Here is a 22,448-nt window from a genome sequence, read left to right on the forward strand (position 1 = left end):
AGAGTTTCCCGAAAGATGATCGGCCCGACACAATTTTATTGCCGGACACGGCCATGTTTACGGCTTCACATATAGGAAAAGCGATGACTTTAACGACAAATATTCGAGTTATGTGTGCCTTGGAAGCACGGAGTAAACAATATATACCGCCCCAAAATAGAACCAAACAAGGGTGGTAAACAGCGTTGGTGTGTGTTTTAAAGTCGCCCGGTGTTTTTCGCGAGGGGCTTTCGTCTAGCACAAAGCATTGATGGAGATGTACGGCCAATAAGGATATCTTCTCCAGATAAATCAAAGAAATTACATCGAAAAGCAATCTTAGAGGGGCTGATGAGTTGGTTAAATTAGCCTCTTGCATTTATATTGTTAGCTCTGAAGGACCCGTGGGCGTCCGGGTGGACGGGAGTATTGATTACTAAGGCGGAATAAAAGCGGGCCCCGGCGGAGTTTCCCGCCTTGTATCAACATCAGTATCAACATGGTCCATCTAGGTAGCTTGGATCCTTGAAATCCATACAACTTTCCCTTATGGAAAGTAGCCGTAAGCGTGCTTCTTTAGCATGCAACTATTGTCGGAGGCGGTATGTCTCCCTTACTCCTAGAGTGTTCCGATGCTGACGGACAAGCAGGAAACGCCGCTGCAATGGTGCGATACCCTCCTGCGCCCTCTGTGAAGATTCAGGTATTGATTGTGTATATAATGAAGTTGACTCTTCGAGGTGAGAGAACCGCGTTATTCAACATTTTAACAAAATCGCTAAACTCCGACAGGCCTCGAGGAGAGACTTCCTCCTCGGAGTTCTTCCGCCGTCTTGATGCAATTGAGAACTTTCTATGGAGTCATCCGAGGCTCCCTCAAACACCCCAGACTGGCGAAACAAGAAGTGGTGGCTTCACATTCGAACCATCATCTGAGCATGAAAGGGCAGGCTTTTCTCATCCTTCCACCATGTTGATTTCGTCCCCGTCGAGACCCAACCCGGCAGATATCTCCCAACTTATCAGTGCAAATTCGTCCTCTTTCATACCACCTGAACATGACATCCCGCCCATGAGTATTCCAATCGGCCACACAACAACAACCGAATATATGCTGCATATGAACAAAGTAAAGACGCTTTTCGGGGAGTTTCCACCAGACCTGTTCATACGCGCGGAATCGAAAAGACATATACCGCACCAGCTATCTTTCGCTGCAGGTACAATCACAGCGAGTCAGATGCCAATCCTCGATGAAGCAAGTACCTATCCACTGGTGGAGGCGTATTTCAAACATGTCCACGTTGAGATGCCAATCATTGACCGAGACCAATTTTTGGGACTGTATGATCACCATATTAGAGCCGGTCTGAGTGTTGACTGTGACTCTGCACTATGCCTTGCAGTTCTTGCATTGGGATCTGCAGCCCTTGAGCAGGTTGACCCGACAAAGTCCAGCTCTCCATACTGGGTGCCTGGAGCAGATTTCATTTCACCTGCGTTGCAGATATTGATGAACGAATATTTATTGTCATTTTGCCCCACGATTACTCTTCCCCAGAGTTTGATACTCATTTCGAAATATTTTGGGTTTCTTTTACGCCCCCTGCAATCATGGAAACTCATCCATATGGCTTCTACCAGTATCCAGTATCTGAATAGCCGGTGAGTTGATGCTCCCTGCCCATTCTTTTTGTTTTCAGCTATATTGATCAAGTATCTGTTTGAGATAGAAGCCAAGCTTCGCCGGATAATCATAAGCTCAAGTCCAGCATTATCTTACTATCATGGGCGGCCTTCGACACTGAATGGTTGGTTTCTTGGTTCCATCTGGATAAATCAAGTTTATGCTAACATTGATGACAGTGATTTGATAGCTGAACACCATTTACCACGAAGTGGTATCGAACATGTGATTGATTTGACCCCTTTCCCAGCCTTTACAAACAACGACGCCCAAGAAACACACGTCTTCCTTGCTGAACTGTCTGTCCGTCGTCTGCTCAATAGAGTACATCACACTATGTACGGAAGTGACTGGACAAGGCGCAGTCTTGGTCTACAGCCAGCTTCAAGCGACAGCCCATCGTATGACTTCCAGTCACTCTCTACAATCCTGAGTGTCTCCCAGGAGCTTGACCGACAGCTCCACAATTGGTTTGACTTGTTACCTCGTACAATTAAACCAGATATTAACGATCCATCTCGATGTACTGGCCTTCAACTCAACATGCTCCACCGCTTTCACTCCGCCAAGGATATCATAACCAGACCATTTCTTCTTTGTGCAATCGACTCGTTACCTGAAAATGATGTCCCACCTATGGTTCTCAAACAGTGCGAGTCCAGTATAGCCAATTGTCGTGCGTATCTGGATGCCTCAGCGCGGAGATTGATGGGCCCGTCATTTTGCGCGGAGATCATTATTCATACGTACGTCCTCACGATACTTTATCCTCAAACTCACTTCACATCTCACTCTTTTAGGATGTTCTCTTCTATTCTTCTTCTGACCCTAGGCTCTGTTTGTCCGGCTTTGGCGCACTTGGTACCTGATATTGATATTCTGCAGAAGAACACGATAGACAGTATCGAGCGATTTGTCGTGGACGGTTCTTTGATGCAGGAAATTCATGGGATCATTGTATTATTGCACAGTAAAACACGAGTTCTCAGGCGGGCCATGTAGCCGTTTTCATTTCGCACTTCTCGTTCTGAGTCAGGATAAGCAGCCTGTCTCACTTCTTGGAACCTGTACAACACCCCATTGATATTGGGAAGACCCATTATGTCTTTATCTTTTATCTGAGCAGCTGTCTAATTAAATGTAGTTGTTTTTGAGTTCGCAACGCATGTCCGCCCAGACTGTGTTGAATGGGCGGCCCCGCGGCGGATGATCCCGCCTGATGATCGGCACGGCCGTTGGGGCTTGTAGGGCCTGAAAGAGTCAACGCCGTGCTTTCCTACAAGACAGGACGTCTAACTGGGCGAAATCTGAAGCTGGTATACAGTTTCCTAATTCCTATGATATTCCAAACTAGAACCAAACAACAATTTTGACGTACTGACCTGCCTGTATAGATGGCACGGACCAAGCGGATGAATATTGATCCGGCCCCACGTTGCTTCACGAAGGGATGTCACCCCAAGGCTACCGCGAAGAGCTGGCACTGCTCTTCGGACCAAGCATGAATCAAATTCCGCTGGTCCAGGGTGTACCCAGATCCCAGTGTGATCACTTCTGGGTATGAACATGGGCCCCCTTACTTCGGCTCACATCCCGCTGACCAATCCAGGACTCGCATAATGCGTGGCTATCACCTTGTGTATTGCCCTACCTGGCATGCATCCCAGCAATCGTTGTATTGCTTATTGCATTTAGCCATATACTCGGATATTTCTGCCAGAGATGGCGCCCCAAGTGGACTGTTCCTTTTGTCTCCGAGCAACAAGATACACAAGAGCTCCTGCTAGATCAGCCCAAGCAATCATTGCGATGGACTGCCTCTCTTCTTATATTTTCAGCCACTGGGCTTCTAGCCGAGACAGTCCAGTTTGTTCCTCCGAAAATTGACCCTTCAGCATTTGTGCTTGTTCTCTCATGGGTCGGTTATCCTAGTTTCTGGGGAGTCAAGGTTACTGACACCTTTCCTTAGGCCACAGCATCGATTCTGATCGCAGTCAAGCGGCCCAGATCGTGCTCCATCTCTATGCTCGCGTATTATGTCTTAGTACTTGCAATTGAACTTTCTTTAGCGACTCACCCGAGTGTATTCCCGAAATTCAAAGTTGTTGCTCGCTACATTGCCGCAGCGGCAGGAGCAGCGGCCTGTGCAGCAATTCTCCTAATGCCATTCCGCGAGCCTTCGTTATCATCGATAGATATCAGCACTGTTGGTCAACAACCATCCAATGACTTCCGCACACCGGAAGATAATTTGAGGCTTTGGCAGTTCCTCACAGTGTCGTGGATGGCACCGCTTATCTCAACTGGGCTTAAAAGACAACTGCATGAACAAGATGTTTGGCTGCTTGGATTTGACTTTCAGCACAGCCGTCTACATGAAAAATTTCGTCGACTTCGTGGTTCTGTTCTCAGTCGACTGTTGAGAGCCAATGGAATTGATGTTTTTATCATCTCTACCATCTCAATTGTCCAGATGATATGCGGTATGAGAGATCAGGCCTTTTCTTTTGCTTCAAGTCACTAAGAATACTCACAGACTTTTCTACTCCTGTTTTGTTGCAGCAGCTATTGCAGGCCATGAAAGACCCGTCCCGGCCAAAACGCGTACCTTTGACCTATGCTTTCATGTCCTTTGCTCTTCGACTTGTCGCTGCACAGTCTCAAGTGTTACTTTTGTGGTACGGAAGACGATCCTATGAACGGTCGAGGGGTGAAATGATCATGATGGTCTATGAAAAAGCCCTTTCACGAAAGAACATCTCTGGACTGATGATCGAGGGCAACCCAGAACCATCCGACGATGATGCAAATGGAATCAATGATGAGGCATCAGTTCAAGGCACCCATCAACTCCCAACTAAACCCGTAAAAGGTTTCTGGCAACGTATCATTTCTCGCAACCAAAAGACCCCACAGAAACAGGCCAAAGAAGCCGCATCACTTGGCAAAATCTTTAATCTCTTGCGCGGAGATGTTTATGAAGTTGCACAGAGGTTCTGGGAGATTGACTCGTTGATTGACAAGCCACTAGGACTCGTGATCGCTACCTTCCTTGTCTGGACACTCTTCGGTCCATCTTGTTTCCTGGGAATATTGGCCGTTCTTGCTGCGCAGATCGTAAATGCACTGGTAACCAGAGCCCTCCTCCGCTGGGAACGAGTTAGACGGATGGCAACGGATACTCGGCTCCAAATAACTTCGCAATTCGTGGAAGCAATCCGTCACCTGCGATGGTACGGGTGGCAGAATCATTGGCTTCAGCAAGTAATGGAGGCCCGACAGCACGAGTTGAATATCCGGATTGTGACTAGTCTGTGGAGTATCTTGATTCGTTTTATCAACGCTTTCGCTAGTGGCGTGTTTCCAGTGGTTGCGTTGTACGCATATACCTTTTTGGCTGGGCATGAGCTGCGGATTGATATTATCTTTCCAGCATTGCAGCTATTTTCCATGCTAGAGACCCGTCTTCGAGATATTCCTGGTCTGATCACATCGCTTATCAATGCCTTCATTGCCCTAGGGCGCATCGAGGACTTCATGTCCGAACCAGACAAGGAGAATCTACCATCTGAACCGCTGGCGAACGATATTCCAATCTCGATACAGTCTTGTTCGTTTGGATGGCCAGGAAAGGTCTCACCTGTCCTTGTTGATATCGATGTCACCATCCCGAAAGGACTGACTGTTGTCACTGGCAAGGTCGGTGCTGGGAAAACCGCGTTTCTGCAAGCTCTTTTAGGAGAACTCGATAGACTTGGCGGTTCAGTGCATATTCCAAACGAAATGGTGGGATATTGTGCCCAGACACCGTGGCTGCAAAGCATGAGTATTCGTGATAACATTCTATTCTCCGCCCCCTACCACGACCAGCGCTACAAGCGCACACTGGAAGCCTGCGCCTTGCTTCCAGACCTTGCTCAATTTAAACATGGCGATTTATCGTTTGTGGGTGAAAATGGCATTGGTTTATCAGGTGGACAAAAAGCGCGAGTAGCTCTGGCAAGAGCCGTCTATAGCGCATCGCGGGTTCTCCTTTTGGATGATCCCTTGTCTGCACTAGACCACAATACAGCGGAATTGATAGTCCGCAAATGCTTCTCAGGGCCGCTGATGAAAGACCGAACTATCGTTCTAGTGACGCATCGAACTACGTTAGTTCGTCACATTGCGGATCAAATTATCAATATTTGTGACAAACATGCCTCTGTTTACGACAAGGATACTATCAAGCTTGACGCGACCAAGTCTTTCCTGCCCTTCATCGACCACGAAAGCGAACCAGAAGTGGAAGCCACCCTCGAGGAGGAGACAGCTGCCGTGCCTGATAAATTCATCGAGGAAGAACATCGAGCAGACGGGGGTGTCAAGGCTCGAGTCTATTGGAATTATATTAAGGCCGGAAAGTACCGATGGTGGCTTATCCTCGTCCTGATCCTGGCAATTTACCGACTGATGGCTGTCGGGCAATCATGGTTCCTCAAAGGGTGGGGAGAAGCCTATGAGCAGACAACTGTTCTTCGAGGGGATCTCTCAGAATTGAGTGATAGGTCATCGCAAGGCGCCTGGTCAGTCTCGATCTTAAGCATGGACACATACCTTATGCCTCAGAACCCTATGGACCAACTGCCGTCTCCGCGTGAGGATGTGCGACCTTGGCTATGGACATTCTTCGCCATCATATCTTTTCAAGCGACCACACTCCTTATCGCTCAGCTTCTAATGCTAGTTATCGTCTACTACGCTGGGCAGTCTTTGTTTCGACGGGTCTTGGTCCGAGTCAGCCATGCGACCTTCCGATACTTGGGTAAGTTCTATGGCTTGACTCAACAGGAAAAAGCTAACTAATCATTCTAAAGATACAATCCCTCTCGGACGCTTGATGAACCGTCTTACGTCTGATATTGGAGTCGTGGATGGTAACATTAGTGAGCAATTTCAGGTGATTGCGTTCCAGGCTATCACTTGGATCTCTTCTGTCCTGGTAGTTGCCACCGCTACCCCAGTATTTTTGTTGTTCTCCCTAGCTCTCACGGTCGCATTTGTCCTGGTATTCCTCCGGTTCCTTCCCACATCTCAGAGCCTACGACGACTCGAGATGGTGTCCCTAAGTCCTCTGTTGTCCAACTTCGGCGAGCTATTACACGGTCTGACCACCGTCCGGGCTTTCCATGCAGAGTCACAGTTCCAGGACCGGGTCATATCCGTGGTTGACAAGTTCCAGGGAATGGACCACTTCTACTGGTCGCTCCAAAGCTGGCTCATGTACCGCTTTGAGAGCCTGTCCGCTTTCTCCACGTTTTGTCTAACAGCTCTAGCGTTATACACCAATATCACACCAGGACTAGTAGCATTCGTACTCATTGCTGCCAACAACTTTGTCGATTCCACGCATGCATTGTGCAAACAGTACGGCCAACTCCAAATGGATTTTGTGTCGGTAGAGCGAGTCGATGAGCTACTACACGTTGAAGAAGAAACTCCCGGGACCATCGCTCCCCCAGCTGCATGGCCAAGTTACGGTAGCGACGTTGTCTTCGAAGATGCAACTTTCCGTTACGCACCACATCTCGATCCCTCACTTATAAACGTCTCTCTTCGCATCCCCGGCGGATCCACTACGGCAGTTATCGGCCGTACTGGCAGCGGCAAGTCCACACTGGCAATGTCGCTTCTGAGCGTCATCAGACCTGAATCCGGCCGCATTCTCATCGACGGCATCAATATTGCCGACGTCAATACACAAGCGTTGCGCACTCGAGTTACCTTCGTAGCGCAAGACCCTGTCCTCTTCCCTGGCAGCATCCGACTCAATATAGACCCGACGGAAGATTATTCCGATGAGCTGTGCACCGAAATCCTGGAGCGTCTGTGTAGTCGACACGGCTGGCATCTTGGGACGCATGTTGAGGCCGGAGGGAGAAACCTTAGCCAGGGTCAACGACAACTCATCGCTCTGACACGGGCTGTCCTTCGCCGAAGCGCAGTTGTCATCCTCGATGAGGCGACTGCTTCCGTTGATCATGAGACTTCTCTTGAGATTCAGCAGATCATCCGGGAGGAGTTGCAGCAGTCTACGGTCATTACGATTGCGCATCGCATAGAAGCTGTCAAGGATGCGGATTATTTTGTAGTCCTGGATCAGGGGCGAGTTTCGAGACAGGGACATGTGCGGGACTTGTAAATTTGGCATTTATCGATCCGAACCAGCGATGATCGCGGTCATCGGCACATATTAAAATATTTCGTATACTCGAAGTCGAACAACCAGAGTATCCCAAGCAAAAAGCCGAAAATAAGCGCTCTAGTAGACGAGGAATTTCGTATATAATTTCTCAAAGGGGTATATAATCTTTACAGCTTGGCATTTCCCTGGGCCTTCTTCAGGATAGGCTCCATCTTGGTCGCTTTCATGATGTTACCCTTAATCTTCAACTTGCCGCCCATGAACAAACGCTGAGCGTTGGCCTTGCCGGAAACGAGCTGGCTGAAGTCAGCATCGGAGAGGGTGAGAGTGACTATTGATGAGAACAATTAGCAGGTGTCAGAAAGAAAACACGCCACATCAACACGCGCAAATCAGCAATGTAGACCCACCATCAGCCTTCTCGCCAGCAGGGGCAAGACCTTGTCCAACCTCGCCCTTGTTCTTCAGGTCAAGGTACCAAGCAGCTTCCTCGCCACTAGAGTTCTTCAGGTTGAAAACGAAAATGGCCTTAGCCTTGCTGAGGGCATCCTTGCGGTCGGCTTCGTTGGCCTGGAGCGTCTTGTTGATGACGTCGAAGGCAGCGGACGAAGGGTGGGAATCTATTTTGATTAGCTGGTGTTCTCACTTCTCGCGATAAAAAGCGGGTATACCTTTCTTGAGAGACATGGTAAATATGGTAGTACAAGTTGATGTGCTAAGTCAAGGCGGGTGACCGAATATAAATGACCTGGAAGGAGCATGTGAACTGACTTCACGTGCCGAGGCCCCCATCCCACATTTTCTCCACACCGAGGGAAGCTCTGTGTCTGTGATTCTTCTTTTATGCTTTTTTCGCTCTTTTTCTTCCCGATTCTCTGGAATGGAGCCCCGACTTGACTAAGATCTGCATTCTTCTTAAGGAGTACAGTCCACAGTCTAGTCGGCTCTCCCAGTCTTCCCCGTGTTGCCGGTTCACCCCACGAATTCCCCCCCGGCTCCACATAAACCGCGCTTATGTTGCATTGGGACTGAAGTTGCACAAATGTGGTATTCATCGCGACACTAATAAAGTTATTAGCCTATGCCAATCCTTCCTCGGAAGTTGCGAACCCCTTGCCCCTGACGTCACCGCCAACTAAACACCGCAGATCGCAGCAGTCGCTTCATATGATCGGGCCCCCCAACAGCAACAGCAGCTCGCGTATTCGGGACCGTGCTTTCGCCAAGCTTCCCAACGTCCTCAGGCTCTTTTGCTGCTGTAAAGCACAAATCGCGTTCTGTAATTGCTTCTGGCTGACTCCCGCTGTACTCAATACTATCAGCACACCCACGGTGTTGGTGACGCGCTGACCTTGCTTCCATCCATTGCTTCCGCTGAGTCGTGTCAACGGCACGCTTGCATCGTCCCAATTGTCGCTGCGGAGCACGTTTTTGAGATTTAACCCGCGCAGAGTACTCCGGTGCTCCTGGATACAAGACGCCACCTGCGACGCGTCCATTGTCACATTGATCAGCTCCATCTGCTGAAAATGTTTGAATTTCAATGGTCGTAAGGGCAACGCGCATCTCTAGGGACAGGCTTGAGTTGGCTTCCCTTTGGCTGCGCTGTTGAGGCGAGGCTCTGTTGCAAGCGACAGGGGTGAGAGGCCCCCTCTCGCTTTCTCAATGAAAAACCAGTCTTTGTAGAGATGAGAAGCTTCCTAGGTATGCATGGAGGAGCTTGAGGTGGTCTGTCAGCTGACCTGGCTCATGGCCGAAACTCGTCATGTGGACTGTAAGCTTGCGGATCTGGGACCGGCGCTTGCAAGTTCCAGGCGGAGCACCGAATCCTAGAGCTGGACGTAGGTAAAGGGCCGCTCCTGGGTGGATTGATAACAATGACAGAGTGTGGAGATGTTTCAATGGTGCTTGCTCGATCGCCATTCGTAGTGAGATTAATGCATAATCTACTACACTTCGGCGGTAACGATGGCTTGGTACTTGACCCTCGCAGGAGATTTGTATATTTTGCAAGCCGCTCATCATCGTCAATGCTTGGACAGGTGATGGGATGTTGGTATATGCTTGGGAGGCGGATACTGATTGACTAACAGCTCTGTCATTTGCCCGCTGCTATACCTAGGGCTACTGCTATCAAGTTGGCGCCGTTGTGGTTTGTAGATGAAGATCTGTTCTATACCCATAATTGGATCCAGGATTGGAGGTAAGAAGGTCTCCCTATCTGTGAGATATTGAACGTCATGGCCTGAACGTATCCCCCGATGTGCTCAAGAGCTGCCACTCAGGATGACTTGCTGAATGTACTGCTACGAAACCGGACTTCAATGTCCGCGAAGAGGATTGGTGTGAGATAAGTAGCGAACTTGCGACATACTAAACGACATGCGGCGTGGTCCTTGTTCGATAGATGGCCCGTGAAAATTTGTTGACCCTTGGTCTTCCATAGTCGAACTAGTCCATGTTTTGGTGCCATGAGTGGTCGTTGATCACGTAGACGGTTGGTAGTAGAAGTGGACAGTTTAGTATTTCTCAATTCCTGCAAATCAACTTATACAAACAGAATATCCTATCTCCAACCCTTACAATAGAAACATACCGCTTGCACCCCCTGATTTATGTTCCAGCTGCGTGTCAAAGACATTTTTCCAGCTTAACTTGCAGCCCCCATTCTCGATCTAGATATCGAACCAGTTGTAGCCTGAGCTACACGTCGAATGTCTTACTTGTCTTATAACATCTCGTTGGACAATTCCTCCTTTCGCCAATGCACCATATGAGCCATAGCAACCTCTCACAGTCATAATCGAAATGCTGGAACTACTCCGAGATGGGTGAAACTAGAACTATATAGATGGTACTTCGAGTGTTCTGTGCCAAATTTGGATAGTAGGGCAAGTGACGTCTAGCCCTGTGTTTAGCTTGTTTGACGCGTGACGCGCATAACCACGCATAATCACGTGTGATAAGGGCGCATCCATACCAGTGAAAGATTGAGCTGCAATGCAGGGATATGAGTAGAATTACTTACATATTTCTAGGTATTTGTGTCTATATTACTAAAGAACAATTACTATAAGACCTCACTACTTATGTACAACATATAACAATCAATAAAATTATTGTGCCTGAAGGAGGCTCAAGTAAAAGGCCCCCTCGTGGAACCTTGGCAGGTACTCACAATTACAGTAGAGGATGGCGACCATTTAGGGCTTTCGTCCTATTGGCCTTAAAGCATTTACCGCTCATATCTCCGCCTTCTTTGAAGTACTATGTACATATATAGAGTACTCGAATTGTTAGAGGATCAACCTCATAAGCGGTTTTTCTAAAGTTATAGTGCGTTGATCGTTTATTAAGATCTCTTTTGTAATGTCTTTTTAAATTCTATCTAAACAAACGTCTTTTCAATATCTTTAAGATGTCTCATTTGATAGCCAATTTTCTGCTGGCAATAAAAGTCAATATGACCCAAGTCCCTGGTGGTCGCTATGCACTGGGGGAGATAATGACATCTTGGGCGAGAACTTCAACTTCCCCCGCAAGATGAATATCTCGACTCCGGGGGCCAGCTGAACGGTCGCAAATAGCGTCAACTCTCGTGTCTGCGCCATCTGATCTTTTGCACTATAAAAGGAAGGACTCTTCTCGTTTCTGCAATCACCATCTCTTCGCCCCCGAGGCCCCTAAATCTGCTCCGTCATCCACTTCTCCCGTCGATAGCACTCGATGTAAGTCTACATCCTCTGCAAATACCCGTACTAGCCAACAGAGAGACACAGTATGATGAATTGCGTCTACGCTTCCTTTCTCTTCCTCATTGTTTCATCTGCCACCACCCGCCTTCTACCTGGCTGTTTGCTGATGAGAACCCAAGTTTCGCTAACTGACTCTCCCAGAATACTTCGCTCGACATCCTAAGCCCCCACTTGACGTGGTAGCTCTGTTGATCTTGGACTTTACCTTTTGTTCTAGCCGTCGTCCCCATCGTGATACCCACCCTGCCACGCTGTCAACGATCGAGATAATTTGGTCTTGGGAGGTTTCATGGTCAGTCCCAGGTGCTCTTGAGCCATGGCTTCTTCGGCCGATCAGTCCCAAGAGGACAAAATCAAAGATCTTCTAGAAGATCTCGATACCTACAGATACATCTACGATGATCTCCTCGCGACACGGGGTGCTTGTGCAGAAGCAGATGAGCTCCGTGATGCCATCAGAAAAATGGAAGTTCAGGTTGCCGCGCTGCTTGGTGATACTGTTCCTACTCCTCAAGCCGCCCCGACACCAACAACACAAGTGCGGTCGCCCACTCCGCCAGTCCGGACTCCTGCGGCTGCGCCTTCACGCATGGCGTCGAGTACTTTCACTGGAATCCCCGGGGATTCATTTGCGTCGCCTCACTGGCCTTCTGCTGCACCCTCTCCTTTCGCAGCCGGGTTTCGCCATTCGACTGTGCTGCCAGCTTCACCAATAACACAACCTTCTCCAGAAAATTCTCGTAAACGCCAGCGTCCGCTGTCTCATATCTCGCCCACGATACAGGGATCATCAAAAAGGCTTGCTCCCTCGCAGCCTGCATCTCGCAGATCCCAACTCGATGCGATAGATGCTGAACAAGCAGCCCGCCTTTCCGAGAATCAGCGTTTGTACAAGCAATGGATTGATGCGGCAGGTGACGATGCAGATCAGATAAAGGAACTTCAAGAAGAGTGCGATGAGCAGGCGAAGTTAATTGAAACAGAGTTCCAAATGGAACGAGACGCAGAATTAGCTCGCGCGCTCCAAGCTGACGAGGATCACGGTCAACTTCCCATGGAGGGCTTTAATGAACAGGATTCCTGGAATCTTCCAGACCGCACTCAACCGGTAAAACTTGAACCTATCTCATCAAAAGCCATTCGCACCCCTCAAGCATATGCCCCGATAGCCCCATTCAATAAAATCAATCCATTCAATTCCGACGATGAGCTTCAAGAAATCACAGCTGATTCATTCAATTCTCGATTCGGCAAGCAGCCAGCCCGCCAATCCGGTTCCTTCAACTATCCTCACCTACCAGCTCTCCCTTCGACATATTCCAAATCGCCATACTCTTCACAGCCGCCCCATCCTTCGCAGATGCCGTATCCCTCCCAGTTGACATACCCCTCTCAAATGGCATATCCCTCCCAGTTGACATACCCCTCCCAAATGTCATATCCTTCTCAGATGTCATATCCTTCCCAAATGGCCTATCCCTCCCAATTGGCGAATCCGTCACAAGCGGCATATCCCTCATCACCAGCTTCCTCTCGAGTTCTTCCCTGGAAGCGCGAAGCTCCATATTCTCCAATGCCGGGTGCTTTTGACAAGTTTGACAAGGCCTTCGACCTGGTTCGCAACCAGAACGAAATATTCGATGACGATGCTGACATAGTGTATGTTTCACGCCTTTCTTTTAAAGCAGCTAGTTATGATGCTAACTCATTGATATAGGGCCTACAACGAAAAAGAGTTCCCTGAAGATATCAAGAACTTGCTCAGCGGTATCAAAGACATTCGGGAGGCAACCAGAGCAGACAATGAAGAGACACCAAGTGCACTTCGGGTCACATTGATGAAGCACCAGAAGATCGGTCTGAACTGGATGAAGGCCAAGGAAGAGAGCAACCACAAAGGAGGAATTCTTGCAGATGACATGGGCCTCGGTAAGACTATTCAAGCGATTGCGCTGATGGTTGCTCGTCCATTCGAAGATGAAGACCGACGCCCGACTTTGATCGTCGCACCCAAGGCACTTATGGATCAATGGAGACTCGAAATCCAGCGCCATGTCAAGCCAGGAAGCCACCAATTATCGGTCTTAATCTACCATCAACGGCGCAGGCCCTGGAAGGAGCTCAAAAAGTACGATGTCATCATCACGACATTTGGTACCATTACTGCGCATTACAAAACATTGCTCCAGGGGGAAAAACTTGCAGAGGAAGGGAAGGATCCCTCGATAATCCAGGACTTGAAAAATATGTCTGGTCCTCTCAATCCTGCCGCCAAGTGGCACCGAGTCATCATCGATGAAGCACAGAACATCAAGAATCCAAGCGCAAAATCTTCAACAGCATGTTGTCGACTCAATGCTACCTACCGCTGGTGCCTGACTGGTACGCCCATGATGAATCGTCTCGAAGATTTCCAGTCCCTATTGGGATTCCTCCGGATTCGGCCTTACAGCAACCCAGCAAAGTTCAAGGCGGTTAGTACTATATAACTCACTATTGATGTTCTCTAGGTGACTAACATTTATCTTTTGTGCAGGACTTCGTGAAACGCATCAAGTCTGGCTGGGGGGGAGAGGATGTTATGAAGCAACTACGTGTCTTAGTCAAATCTGTCTGTCTCCGACGTACAAAATCCTCCAAGATTGATGGAGAGCCCATCTTGCAACTTCCACCAAAGGTCACCGAGAAGGTCCATGTTGTGTTTGATGAGAGAGAAAGCCAGGTTTATGAGCAGCTCAATACGTCCACTCAAATGCAGATCACCCGATACCTCGACTCCGGCACCCTGGGGAGAAACTACAGCCATGTCCTGGTTCTCCTTCTCCGTCTTCGGCAGGCGTGCTGCCATCCCCTCCTCATGCAGGAGTTCCGAAATGAACCTGCCCCGTCTATCCCAGGGGTAGATAAGATCGCTAACGCGAAGCTTCTCAGCGCTGCTGTGGTGCAACGTATAATATCAAATGATGGGGAGGAGGATGGCACATGCCCCGTCTGCATGGACAGTGTTGAAAATGCTACTATTTACATTCCATGTGGACACCATGTGTGCTCGGAGTGCTGGATCCGCATTTCCGACTCAGCAACTGCAAACGGGGCCATCAACCTCGAAGACGATGGCGCAGCTGTGATCAAGTGTCAGAATTGCCGAGGGCCTGTGGACCCTGCGAAGCTCACCGACACCAATGCCTTCAAGCAGGTTCATGACCCAAGCTCAATGCCCGAATCTGCCGCCGGAGCCGCCGACACCAACGGGGCCAATGACGACGAAGACTCAGAAGCAACAGCAAGCAGTGACGAGTCTGACTCCGATAGCTCTACTGAAGAGGGAGAGGGAGCAACAAAGAAGAAGTCCAAGTCCAAGTCTCTGGCCGATCTGCGAAAGGACGCCTTGAGAAACAAGGCCGAAAAGAAGAAATACCTTCGCCGTCTCGAGAAGGGCTGGTTCCCCAGCACAAAAATCACCAAAACTTTAGAGATCCTCCAAGCCAATGAAGACCGCGGCTTGGAAGAGAAAACCATCATTTTCAGCCAGTTCACCTCCCTCTTGGATCTTCTCGAAGTCCCTCTCGCCCGCCGCGGCTGGAACCACACCCGCTTCGATGGCAGCATGAACTTGAAGGAACGCAACGCCGCCGTGACGGCTTTCACCAACGATCCTGCCTGCAAAGTCATGCTCGTCTCCCTCAAGGCCGGTAACTCCGGCCTGAACCTCGTTGCCGCCTCGCATGTCATCATGTTCGATCCCTTCTGGAACCCGTACATTGAAGACCAGGCTGTTGATCGTGCCCATCGCATCGGGCAAGTTAGGGAGGTTTTCGTTCACCGTCTGCTTATTGAGAATACCGTTGAGGATCGCATTGTTACTCTCCAGGACCAGAAGCGAGAACTAATTAGTGGTGCTCTCGATGAGGGTGGTACCATGAATGTCTCCCGACTAGATGCGAGGGAACTTGCTTATCTCTTTGTAAGTTTTGACTTCTATTCTTTTTACATTTTCTACTTTCTACGATCTTTTCTAACCACTTATCCATTACATAGGGTGTGAGGGACTTGTAATCATACTTGATCACATTTTTGTCCCGCCGGATGATCTCGATCTCAAAGACCGGAGATGTCCGATGATATGATTGCTATTTCATTTACTGCCTGCCATATCCAAATTATTAGTGTTTGGCGCAGGAATTTGTTCTTTTTTTTGATTTTTTTTTGGAGGCTAATGATTGCTATACCCTGGCGTTGTCCTCTTTGTCTTGTGGAAAGAGCGTTGTGCTCTTCAATAATGTCTGAAGGCTTGCTTCCCTTTGGAGACTCTTTTAGGGAATTTCCTCTTTGATACTTGTGATTGAAGTAATTCCTAGTATTCAACTCGAGATTTGCAAAGATCTAAGTGTATCTGTTTTGAATAGATATTCATAAAAAAAAAGAAGTTTTAAATCTTGTTGAAAGAGGACATGCTTTTTTGGATGCTGTGCTCGTTTCGGGAAAAAAGGACAATTGGGATGTGAGTGTCTAAGCTACTAAGGTTGGGGGAAATCAAAAAGGAAAATATGCATATGTCTTCAAACCACGACTATCCCCCATCCGCTTTCATTGTATCGTGATTTCGGAGAACTTTGCTTTTGCAAAACCCAAACTAAAAAAAAGAGCAATCCCCGGGAGTCGTATACTTCCTGTCTCCCGTCGGTCGTGAGATGAGACTCGGGGGAACGTGGGAGAGAACAGAGGATAGCGACTCCCAACTTTCATTTCGGAAACTTCGTGGACCCGTCGTTGAGCGCACTGATTTACAGGTCGGCATCGTCCTCGTCGGGGAGGGGCTGGTTGGCAGCCTCCTCCATCTCCTTGCGGTAAGCCTCGAGCTGCTTCTCGTCGACGGTGACCTCGGGGGGAGCAAGGGCAATTCCGGCAACAAAGTCCTAAAAGATAATCAGTATCGGCTTAGATTCGAATTCAAGCAAAAAAATGACGTACGAGCTGGGGGTTGCCAACAAGCTTGCGAGCGAGCCAAAGGAAGGGCTTCTCGAAGTTGTAGTTGGACTTGGCGGAGATATCGTAGTACTGGAGGTTCTTCTTGCGGTGGAAGGTGATGGTCTTGGCCTTGACCTTGCGCTCCTTCACGTCGACCTTGTTACCGGTGAGGACGATGGGGATGTTCTCGCAGACACGGACGAGATCACCTAGAGTTTCGTTAGATAAAAATGATCTAGATCAATTCAACATCAGACAACGAATCACTCACGGTGCCAGTTGGGAACGTTCTTGTAGGTGATACGGGAAGTGACATCGAACATGATGATACCACACTGGCCGTTGATGTAGTAACCATCACGGAGACCACCGAACTTCTCCTGACCAGCGGTATCCCAGACATCGAACTGGATAGCACCGTAGTTCTGTTCGGTTCAGGTTAGTTGAAGCGATCACACGATGGTACGGTTCGAAGCGGGGTTCTTCGGCGGGGTATATGCATACGGTGTTGAAGTTGAGGGGGTGGACCTCGACACCAAGAGTGGCGATGTACTTCTTTTCGAATTCACCAGTCAAGTGGCGCTTGACGAAGGTGGTCTGTTGGGGTTCACTGTGTTAGTAATGAAGTCGCGGTGAGGCGGGGCCGTTGGGCAGATATTTAGTATTGTTGACAGGCGCGGGGGCAGAGGGTCACAAAAGAGGAGCTCAATGTATTCATGAAGATGATGAGATGACCATTGTTGAGCAGATGGCTACCTCTCTGAGCCCATGCCCATCAACAATCAGATATCGATGTTCGAATGCGCTTACCTTTCCAGTACCACCGTCACCGACCAGGACGAGCTTGAATGTGGGGGTCTCGGCGGCCATGATGAAAATCAGTTAAGATAGAAACTTGAAAAAAAGAAAGTTTCAGAATTCGCGCCGTAGAGATGGGGGCGAGTTGTTGATAAAACGGAGGGGTGAAAGAAGGGGAATGAATTAATAGCGCTGGATGGAATTTTTGCCCCGTTGCTGGGGGTCACGTGTGTGTATGCCTGAGGCGCTCTGACGTAGTCAACCTCCATGGATGGCGCAAACATATTTAAGGTTGCTACTTTGAATGACAATTTTTATTCCAAATTAAATGGTATGTTCGTGATGAGCTCTACTTATTTTTTTTTCTAGTATTAGGTTATTGGAATAAATTATGGTGGTCAGGTCTTCGCACTGCCAAGTTATCTCCAACGCCTTTGCGATGCATATGGTCTCCCAGTCTCTTTTTACAGGAATCCAGGTATTTTGTTAAAAAAAAGGCAGAAAAGACGTCTCACATTAGTCATAAGCAGTACATGTCGTCAATGTACATGGTGGTAGCTAAATCGGGCTACGCTTGTAAGTCTGAGTTGAAGTGACCCCTCACAAAGGAACCAAGTGGCATCCTAGGAGGCCACGGCCACCCCAATTCTGTCGAGGGGTGAGCTGGAGATCCAGCTCTGTTGCGGCGCCGCCGTTCGTTTCATCCTTCCGAGAGACTTTGACCAATACTGCCCGCTATAGAGAAAGAGAGTCAGGCATATAGATATTCTAACAGAGGGGCGGAGAACCGAACGTACCCCTTCATTTTCCTGAACGACTTGCGCGACCTTTGAAAGGCGCTCGTTGTTCAGCCAATTGATATTCCCGAAACTTCGAACTGCATCACCAGCTTTCAGTCCCGCCTGGTCTGCTGGACTTCCTGAAACCACGCTATTGACCTTGGCAAACGGTCTCCCCAACGCGGTGTTATTTGTGGATGATTGAACAGCCGGCAGAATTCTGGTGCCATTCGTAGTTGGGCCAGCGCCTTGCGCATTTTGTAGGTTGGCGAAATGTGCGTGGACGCCTTTTTCAAGAAGCTTCATCACCTCCTTGTGGTCGTTTCGTAGGTGGATAATGCGAACGCGCGTTGTGCGAACTACGATCTCCCATCAGCGATATGTCCTAATCGACTAGGGTGTGGAAAGGCCGTACCTTGCGCGATGTCAATATCATCACGGGGGAAACCGTCAAAGGTGGTGAGAGATGAGGTCATGCGTACTCCATGCTAAAATGAAAATGCTTGTTAGAAACTGTAATAGGAAGTTCTGGGTCTGAAATCTCACCGACTGGAGGACACTACTAAGAGCTGACAGTTCCACCTCGATGCGTTCTTTCTCCTGCATCAGATCTGGCATAGACAATTTGGACAGATCACGGGGAGTGGCCCCGGATGTCGGTCCAGAGGCAACAGTTGGAGCGTGAATGTTATCCATGATTGAAAAAAGAAAGAAAGTGAGGGAAGAAGATCAGGTGCGGTGGGTCTGGGGGAACCTGCCCTGGAGCTCCCACTATTTTATATAAGCGGCGATGCTTGGCACTCGAACTAACTATACGACTTTGACATCAAAACAGAGGCTTCACATTTTCAACATATTATGCTGATAACATAAGAACAAAACTCATCCACCAAAAGATAAAAGATAAAATGTGCTATTTCAATTCCAACTATCCCGCTACCTTTCCTCATGACGTACATGGATAGGTTTCAAATTTGCAATCTCTACTCTGTGCTGCCTGAATAGTGGCAGTTTCCCCTATTTTCGGTGCACTTGCCAAAGTTGAAGATGTAGCCGAGGCAGTCACTCACCGTCGCTCTTCCCTCGCCATGAACTTCGATCCCGTTGTTTTGAGTAGTCGGTTAGGCTCGCCTCTTCTTTCTCCATGCCATCGGAATCTGAATCCTATATTTTATTGGGCGGGATCGCTATTTGGGACCATGGCAGACCAAGATAAAATCGAGAAACAAGACCTGCTGGAGGATGAATCCGAAGGGAAGTTCGAAAGTAGTGGTGGAGTGACTCCCACCGATAAGTCAACTCGTCCATTCAAGAGATGGATGGACAGCTTTCGAGCACGGAAGCACGAGTCCCCCGTATTCCAACCGCGCTTTGTGGAGGGCTGGTCAGATTCATCTTCCCATGGCTCGCAAGGTCACCAGTCGAGCACATCCCACCAGTCGAGTGCATCCCATCAGTCGAGTACGTCCCATCAGTCGAGTACATCCGGCTCATCGCAGCTCGGAACCGTCAAAACAATCGCAGGAAGCATTGGAAGTCAGAGTTTGATAAGATCGAGGACAACTATTCACAGCGCAACAAACCAGAGCACACGATCAGATGTGCGTCATTCTGGTGACAGCTCTCGGCCAAGCTCAAGTCACCATGTTGATGAAGCCGCGGAGACACGGTCCACCAGACGGCGCCATATCCTACAGGAACTTGTCGAAACAGAGTCTGATTATGTACTTGGTCTGAAGGCTCTTATCGGGGTAAGCCATCAGGCCAATTTTAATCTCTTGGTTTGATGCTGACGTGCTCTGTAAAATCACAGATCCTTACGATCTTTAGCACGAGGCGCGAGATCTATGACAACATCCAGGAGATCCTCGGAATACATGAACGCTTTTTGACTCAGCTTCAGGCGGTATCTCCCTTGTCGGCGCCTCAAGCTCAACAGGCAGGCGCCTCTGATCTTACATCTCGCGGGATTACCAAGCGTATAGGGACCCTTGATGTGGGTGGCCTAAGGGGGCTTCAGCAACGATCTTTGAGGACCCGTTCACTCAAGGCGTCGATCAACCAACGCCTCATGGCACTCAACGCTGAACCAACAGAGGTGCTGGAAGTTGCTCGTGAGTTTGAAAAATTGGTAAGATCCGTATATCACCGGTACTAGTCCACGTATTGACTGCGAATTTTATAGTTACTTTCATTCCCTGTGTATGACCAATTTTGCAGCAACTATGAACTATTGACACAGGATGTTGCTCTCTTACGCCGGTCAATTGCCAACTGGACAATATACGATCAAGGGATCGAGGCGCTTTCGAAATCGGTGGCATCCACAGAGCGACGCAGGCAGGAGAACAACAAGTCAATGACGTTGAATGATTTGTTAATCAAGGTGTGTGAGTAAGACCTGGTGGATGTTTCAATCATTAACACGAAGATAGCCCATCCAACGTCTTTGCAAATACCCCCTTGTGTTACAAGATCTGCTCAGAGCTACCCCTGTCAGTGACTGTCCGTCTGCCCATGACGGAATTGAACAAGTTTTGGATAATATACGGGTGCTGGTGACACGGATCAATTTAGCAGCTGGAAACCCGATCAACAAAGATCGCATTCAAAAGACAATCGCTCTCCAGGGTAAGGTGGATATCTCGAAATCGGTAAGTAACCCCAGATCGATTCGTGGAATGAGCATGACTGAATATTTTGGACAGTACGCACTCCAAGATATATATAAAGACTTAGGCCCACTAGTCTTGTGCGGTGTGCTCCATGTCACATATCAAACGGCCGAAACCACCATTGGAGAGTTCATGGTCTGTGTGCTTTTTCGCCGCTATTTTCTCTTCGCCAAGGGAACTGATGGGTTGCATCGACTGGAAGCAGTGGCATGTATCTATCTAGACAGTCTCAAGATTGATACGCTTCAAAATGGACGAGGTAAGCAACTTTCTGCTATTTGTGTTCGAAATATATCTAACCAACCAGGGCTGTATTGCTACGGATGTTTATTTTCTTGGAAGCTCCTGTTCCAAGACCAAGATGAGGACTACGAATTCGTCCTCAGTGCATCATCGGCAACAGAAGAGAAGCTATGGAATACTGAGATCCTCAAAATGTCCGCCGCTTTGGTCGAAACGGCTCAGCCCAGGACGTGGCAGCCAGGAAAGCATTCTTTTCTGGCCCTCCCACTGGTCCCTTTAGACCATGTTCAGTACACAGTGTCTTCCATGGCGCGGAGGTCGATGGATTCAACGACCATGACTCGCAAGTCTCACGTTCAACATGTAGTCATCAAGAAAACACACTACCCGCGCCACACCGAAGAACCAGCCACACAGGCCGAAGGTGAGATTGAACGGCCCAAGACACTTGTTGATCGCTCCATATTTACATTGACTGCTCGCCGAATCGACCGAATCCGGCTGGAACGACTAATCTCGGAGGTCTACACCGGGGATCTCCTTCCATCACCAGGAATGGTTCTCGGAAGGGGTGATCTCTTCCGACGTGGTTCGATCATGAGACGGCTCAGCCTTCGCCCGGGGTTCACCAGACCGTCCAGCGCCGAAGGTACCTTCTATTCAAGAACAGCATCGACTGAGATGCACCCCGACAAAGAGAGCGATGCAATGGACAAGGAGGAAATAGGCGGCAGCGAGATAGGGGAGGATAAGGAAGTCGAGTTTGAGCTGCCTCAGACACCCCCCACCACGCCTCGGCGGTCCACATTCCTTTTCAAAAGCTCACCTAAGCCCGCATCGTCGGTTTCCTCACCTCGCAGCGAGAAGCGACGGAGCCAGGATGGGAGTGCCGAGTCATCTCCGTCTTCCAAGAAATGGTCGTCTCCTAAGAATTTCTTTAGTACCTTGACACCCAAGAAGCTGAAAAAGACCCGCTCTCAAGTTGAGTGAAGTCCTTACAAAGTATTGTTAGATTGTTATCGTTTTGTGGTTCTGGATGATTCTGGTTCATTCGGGGGAGCAATGGAGTCAAAAGGGGCATTATAATTAACTTGGCGAAAACATAATGGCTTGAATTATTCCGTATAGCTAAGAATACAAAGCAGATGTCCAACTTGCCACTTGAGAATCCCCACGTTTGGCGTCACAGCGGATCCGATAGCGGGTAGGGGAGCTATTATGACGTCGTGTGGTGCAATAATTGGCAACTCACCGTGTAAGAAACGTAGTAAAGTGAGAGACTAGAACCACTAATGACATATAATGCTATCCACTGTGAACAATTCAGATTAATCTAAATATCTCAAGAATGCGAGCTTTTTTTGTTTGCATCAGCTTATA

At 48.6% G+C, this 22,448-nt stretch overlaps 9 protein-coding genes across 9 annotated transcripts; 4 read left to right on the top strand and 5 right to left on the bottom strand.

The window, feature by feature from the left end:
• Positions 1-528: 528 nt before the first annotated feature.
• On the top strand, positions 529-2,914 carry N7447_005978 (uncharacterized protein; the record flags this gene model as incomplete). The annotated part of the gene is made up of 7 exons (XM_057230240.1): positions 529-581; positions 630-719; positions 772-1,644; positions 1,713-1,790; positions 1,846-2,412; positions 2,467-2,591; positions 2,811-2,914. 7 exons carry the CDS (start codon positions 529-531, stop codon positions 2,912-2,914), a joined length of 1,890 nt encoding a protein of 629 aa, XP_057085330.1.
• Positions 2,915-3,116: 202 nt separating this feature from the next.
• N7447_005979 (uncharacterized protein) lies at positions 3,117-7,847 on the top strand (the record flags this gene model as incomplete). Its single annotated transcript, XM_057230241.1, has 5 exons — positions 3,117-3,224; positions 3,276-3,584; positions 3,636-4,149; positions 4,203-6,470; positions 6,523-7,847. 5 exons carry the CDS (start codon positions 3,117-3,119, stop codon positions 7,845-7,847), a joined length of 4,524 nt encoding a protein of 1,507 aa, XP_057085331.1.
• Positions 7,848-8,017: 170 nt separating this feature from the next.
• On the bottom strand, positions 8,018-8,537 carry N7447_005980 (SCP2 sterol-binding domain-containing protein; the record flags this gene model as incomplete). The annotated part of the gene is made up of 3 exons (XM_057230242.1): positions 8,018-8,181; positions 8,261-8,470; positions 8,522-8,537. The coding sequence occupies 3 exons, from the start codon at positions 8,535-8,537 to the stop codon at positions 8,018-8,020; spliced, it is 390 nt and encodes a 129-aa protein (XP_057085332.1).
• Positions 8,538-8,975: 438 nt separating this feature from the next.
• Positions 8,976-9,875, bottom strand: N7447_005981 (uncharacterized protein; the record flags this gene model as incomplete). Its single annotated transcript, XM_057230243.1, has 2 exons — positions 8,976-9,503; positions 9,525-9,875. The coding sequence occupies 2 exons, from the start codon at positions 9,873-9,875 to the stop codon at positions 8,976-8,978; spliced, it is 879 nt and encodes a 292-aa protein (XP_057085333.1).
• Positions 9,876-9,877: 2 nt separating this feature from the next.
• Positions 9,878-10,491, bottom strand: N7447_005982 (uncharacterized protein; the record flags this gene model as incomplete). The annotated part of the gene is made up of 3 exons (XM_057230244.1): positions 9,878-10,071; positions 10,155-10,386; positions 10,447-10,491. 3 exons carry the CDS (start codon positions 10,489-10,491, stop codon positions 9,878-9,880), a joined length of 471 nt encoding a protein of 156 aa, XP_057085334.1.
• A 1,430-nt stretch (positions 10,492-11,921) lies between these two features.
• On the top strand, positions 11,922-15,661 carry N7447_005983 (SNF2-related protein; the record flags this gene model as incomplete). Its single annotated transcript, XM_057230245.1, has 4 exons — positions 11,922-13,264; positions 13,323-14,079; positions 14,142-15,569; positions 15,644-15,661. 4 exons carry the CDS (start codon positions 11,922-11,924, stop codon positions 15,659-15,661), a joined length of 3,546 nt encoding a protein of 1,181 aa, XP_057085335.1.
• Positions 15,662-16,389: 728 nt separating this feature from the next.
• On the bottom strand, positions 16,390-17,443 carry N7447_005984 (Ran family GTP-binding nuclear protein; the record flags this gene model as incomplete). Its single annotated transcript, XM_057230246.1, has 5 exons — positions 16,390-16,521; positions 16,577-16,782; positions 16,845-16,998; positions 17,078-17,170; positions 17,384-17,443. 5 exons carry the CDS (start codon positions 17,441-17,443, stop codon positions 16,390-16,392), a joined length of 645 nt encoding a protein of 214 aa, XP_057085336.1.
• Positions 17,444-17,971: 528 nt separating this feature from the next.
• On the bottom strand, positions 17,972-18,846 carry N7447_005985 (putative 26S proteasome non-ATPase regulatory subunit Nas2; the record flags this gene model as incomplete). Its single annotated transcript, XM_057230247.1, has 4 exons — positions 17,972-18,106; positions 18,169-18,509; positions 18,566-18,638; positions 18,697-18,846. The coding sequence occupies 4 exons, from the start codon at positions 18,844-18,846 to the stop codon at positions 17,972-17,974; spliced, it is 699 nt and encodes a 232-aa protein (XP_057085337.1).
• Positions 18,847-19,349: 503 nt separating this feature from the next.
• Positions 19,350-22,058, top strand: N7447_005986 (putative Rho guanyl nucleotide exchange factor; the record flags this gene model as incomplete). The annotated part of the gene is made up of 6 exons (XM_057230248.1): positions 19,350-19,901; positions 19,964-20,281; positions 20,336-20,536; positions 20,586-20,804; positions 20,859-21,084; positions 21,133-22,058. 6 exons carry the CDS (start codon positions 19,350-19,352, stop codon positions 22,056-22,058), a joined length of 2,442 nt encoding a protein of 813 aa, XP_057085338.1.
• Between the last annotated feature and the right edge of the window lie 390 nt (positions 22,059-22,448).

This window comes from Penicillium robsamsonii (genome assembly GCF_028829455.1).
Source record: "Penicillium robsamsonii strain IBT 29466 chromosome Unknown utg000003l_segment0_segment0, whole genome shotgun sequence".
Lineage (NCBI taxonomy): Eukaryota > Fungi > Ascomycota > Eurotiomycetes > Eurotiales > Aspergillaceae > Penicillium > Penicillium robsamsonii.